At 54.7% G+C, this 3,749-nt stretch overlaps 1 protein-coding gene across 3 annotated transcripts in view; it reads right to left on the bottom strand.

Moving 5' to 3' along the window:
* FA2H (fatty acid 2-hydroxylase) overlaps positions 1–1,771 on the bottom strand; it is a 70,305-nt gene extending 68,534 nt beyond the window's left edge. For all 3 annotated transcript variants that reach the window (XM_017868706.1, XM_017868707.1, XM_017868708.1), the window contains exon 1: positions 1,425–1,771. In XM_017868706.1, coding sequence (XP_017724195.1) covers positions 1,425–1,694 — 270 coding nt within the window. In that variant the 5' untranslated portion in view covers positions 1,695–1,771. The remainder of the gene's footprint in view (positions 1–1,424) is intronic.
* Between the last annotated feature and the right edge of the window lie 1,978 nt (positions 1,772–3,749).

Genomic DNA, 3,749 nt, shown 5'->3' with positions numbered 1-3,749 from the left:
CACGGCAAGCTCCGCCTCCCGGGTTTACGCCATTCTCCTGCCTCAGCCTCCCGAGTAGCTGGGACTACAGGCGCCCGCCACCTCGCCTGGCTAGTTTTTTTTGTATTTTTTAGTACAGACGGGGTTTCATCATGTTAGCCAGGATGGTCTCGATCTTCTGACCTCCTGATCCGCCCGTCTCGGCCTCCCAAAGTGCTGGGATTACAGGCTTGAGCCACCGGCCATCTATTCTTAATTTATAAATTTAACTTTATCATAGGTATGTATATATGGGAAAAAACATAGCATATATAGGATTCGGTACTATCCATGGTTTTAGGGATCTATGGAGGGTCTTGAAATGTATCCCCTTGGACAAGGGGAAACTACTGTATATCTAAGCATGATGGCCCCATAGTCACCAGTCCCAGAGCCAGGCCTGGGAACACCCAGAGAGTCACTTTGCTTCTGGCCTGAGCCTCCCTGGAATCCTGTGTACTGGGTCCGTCTCCCCGACCCGAAAATTTTTGGGATGGAGCCAGCATTGATTTTGGAGTCAGATACATGTGACTTTCCCACTATTTAGCTATTTGGCCTTAGGCGCATTAATCAGAGCCTCCCTGAGCCTCAGATTCCATATCCTGAAACGGGAATAACAAAACCTGCCCCAGGTTCAGTTAAGGACTTAAATATCACCGGGAGCTGGTACTGCACAGCAGCGTGCAGCTCAGCACACAGTCTGGTCCAAAGTGCCAGTCCCTTTTCCTTGGCAAAACTGGCTCATGTCTTTCATTTCACTCTTTTGGACTCCCAAGCCAGTGTGTAGGACAATGATACAAGGGAAGGTCTGAGAGGCTGGAGGACACAGTCCACCCCAGACGTGGCCCAGGCTTCTCCACCCACCCAGGGGAGCCCTGGTGCAAGGCTAGGGCGCCACCAGGAAACCCAACCTAGTGAGAAGAGCTACTGATCTGTGCCTCTTTGAAGCAGAAGTGAGGTGGGATGGGGAGGTGGGAACAGGTGAGCCCATTATCCAAACAGAAACGGAGAGTGGTTGCAAAGAGGGAGAGGCCGATAAGTGAAGAGGAAGGAAAGCCGGGGCGTGTGGGAGGGCTGGGGCCAGAAACCGGAATCCAGGTTGTCGGAGGGCAGGGGCTGCAGAAGGAACACTCTGGAAGGAGGGGTGTTGGGGAAATGGGAGAGCTGGCACGGAGGCGGGCCAGGCGGTAAGGGTGGAAGGGAACAGCAAGTTCCTGGAGAAAGGAAGAAGGGGTTGGGGGAGACGACAATGACCTGTTGCCTGGAAAGAAGACAGGGGAAGCGAGGGAAGGGAGGCAGAGGCTGTCACCTTGGGTCCTCCTAGAGGGCAGGTGAACGGGGCTCGCCCGGGAGTGGAAGGCTGCGGGAGGCCTGGGTTGGGGTGGGGGACCCCGGCCTGGCTGTACCTGCTGCTCCCCGCGCAGCTCTCCCACGTAGTACTGCTCCAACCAGCGGCGCGCGTTGGCTGAGTGCCTGTGCGGCGGCCCGTCCAGGTCGGCGCTGATGTCCTGGCCCGCCCTGGCCCGCAGCAGCTGCTCGCCCCCCGGGTGGTGCCGCACAAAGCTGGAGAGGTCGTAGAGGCGGGCCCCGCGGCGGACCCAGCATGCGCCGGCCGCCAGGCGCCGCTGGACCTCGGAGGGCGAGAAGGAGGCGGCGGGGGGCGGAGCGGGGGCCATGGCCGGAGACCGCAGCTCCCAGCGCGCAGCCCGGCGTCTGCTCTGCTGCCGCCCTGAGCGCCTCTAACATCCCGGGAGCCCCGGGGCCGTTCCGGGCGGGCCGCCACCGCACCTGCTCATTTGCATGTCGCGCTCCCATTGGCCGGAAGGGAGCCCCGGCAAAGCCGCGAGGGGCGGGCCCGGCCCCGGGAGCTGCGCGCCAGGTGGCCCCGGGCAGGGAAGGGCGCGCCCGCCAGGTGTGTCCCGCGCGAGAGGAGGGCGGGCGGACACAGGCGGAGCGAGTCTCCCCATCGCGGGTGGTTGTCTGGGAGGACATCTTCGGTGGCCTGATCGCCGCTGGAATAACTTCAACCGCTGCCAGGGAGGAGCTGGCCGCGTGAGACCCTCTGGCTCCAGGAGGTGCCCCAGAGAGCGAGAGGAGAATGAAGTGCTCGCCTCGGGTGCAAATGTTTGTTTTGTTTTGTTTTTTAACATTTTAAAAAATGTCAGTAGCTTTTGGGTTACCAGTGGTTTTTGGTTACATGGAGGAATTGTATAGTTGTGAATCCTGAGATTTTAGTCCACCTGTCCCCCGAGTGGTGTACATTATACCCAGTGTGTAGTGGGGTTTTGTTTTTTTTTTTGTCTCACACTCCCTCCCATTCTCCCTAGGGTCCATTATATCACTCTGTATGCCTTTGCGTCCTCATAGCTTAGTTCCTCCTTATGAGTGAGAACATACAGTGTTTGGTTTTCCATTCCTGAGTCACTTCACTTAGAATAATGGCCTCCAGCTCCATGCAAGTTGCTGCAAAAGACATCATTTCGTTCCTTTTAATGGCTGAGTAGTATTCTATGGTGTATATCAACTACATTTTCTTTATCCACTCATTGGTTGATGGTTATTTAAGTTGGTTCCATATCTTTTCAATTGTGAATTGGCTGCAAAAAACAAACATTCGTGTGCAAGTGTCTTTTTCATATAATGACTCTCTTTTCCTTTGGGTAGATACTCAGTGGTGGGATTGCTGGACCGTATGGTAAATCTACTTTCCTTCCTTCCTTCTTCCCTCCCTCAGCCCTCGCCTCCCCCCCGCCTCCCATCGCCTCCTCCTCCTCCCTGGCCGTGCCTTCCTTCCTTCCTTCCTTCCTTCCTTCCTTCCTTCCTTCCTTCCTTCTGTGACAAGGTCTCACTCTATCACCCAGGCTGGAGAGTAGTGGCGCAATCTTGGTTCACTGCAGACTCGACCTCCTGGGCTTAAGCATGCCTCTTACCCCAGCCTCCCAAGTAGCTGGGACTACAGGCATGCACCACTACACCTGGCTAATTTTTGTATTTTTTATAGAGACAAGGTTTCACCATACTGCTCAGGATGGTCTCAAACTCCTGGACTCAAGCGATTTGCCTGCCATGGCCTCCCATAGTGCACTGTTTTTTGTTTTTTGTTTTGAGACAGAGTCTCACTCTGTTGCCCAGGCTGGAGTGCAGTGGCGCGATCTCACCTCACTGCTACCTCCGCCTGCCGGGTTCAAACGATTCTCCTGCCTCAGCCTCCAGAGTAGCTGGGACTATAGGTGCGTGCCCCCATGCCTGGCTACTTTTTTTGTAGTTTTAGTAGAGACGGGGTTTCACCATGTTGGCCAGGCTGGTCTCGAACTCCTGACCTCAAGTGATCCGCCCGTCTCAGCCTCCCAGAGTGCTGGGATTACAGGCGTGAGCCACCGCGCCCAGGCCCAAAGTGTACTTTTAGTTTGTTAAGGAATCTCTATACTGTTTTCCGAACAGGTTCTACTAATTTACATTCCCTCCAGCAATGTATATGCATCCCCCTTCCACTGCATCCACGCAAACATCTACTGTTTCTTGACTTTTTAATAACGTTTAAGGGCAAAATTTAATGGGGCACCCCAGAACTCAGTCATCACTATATCTAAAACCTGAATGTACTATTTTAAAAAATTATATTGTTGGCTGGACGCGGTGGCTCACACCTATAATCCCAGCACTTTGGGAGGCCGAGGTGGGTGAATCATGAGGTCAAGAGATCGAGACCATCCTGGTCAACATGGTGAAAC

Source organism: Rhinopithecus bieti, unplaced genomic scaffold (assembly GCF_001698545.2).
Source record: "Rhinopithecus bieti isolate Rb0 unplaced genomic scaffold, ASM169854v2 scaffold_2574, whole genome shotgun sequence".
Lineage (NCBI taxonomy): Eukaryota > Metazoa > Chordata > Mammalia > Primates > Cercopithecidae > Rhinopithecus > Rhinopithecus bieti.
Note: the sequence above shows the minus strand (reverse complement) of the source record. Positions and strands in the feature narration are given on the sequence as shown.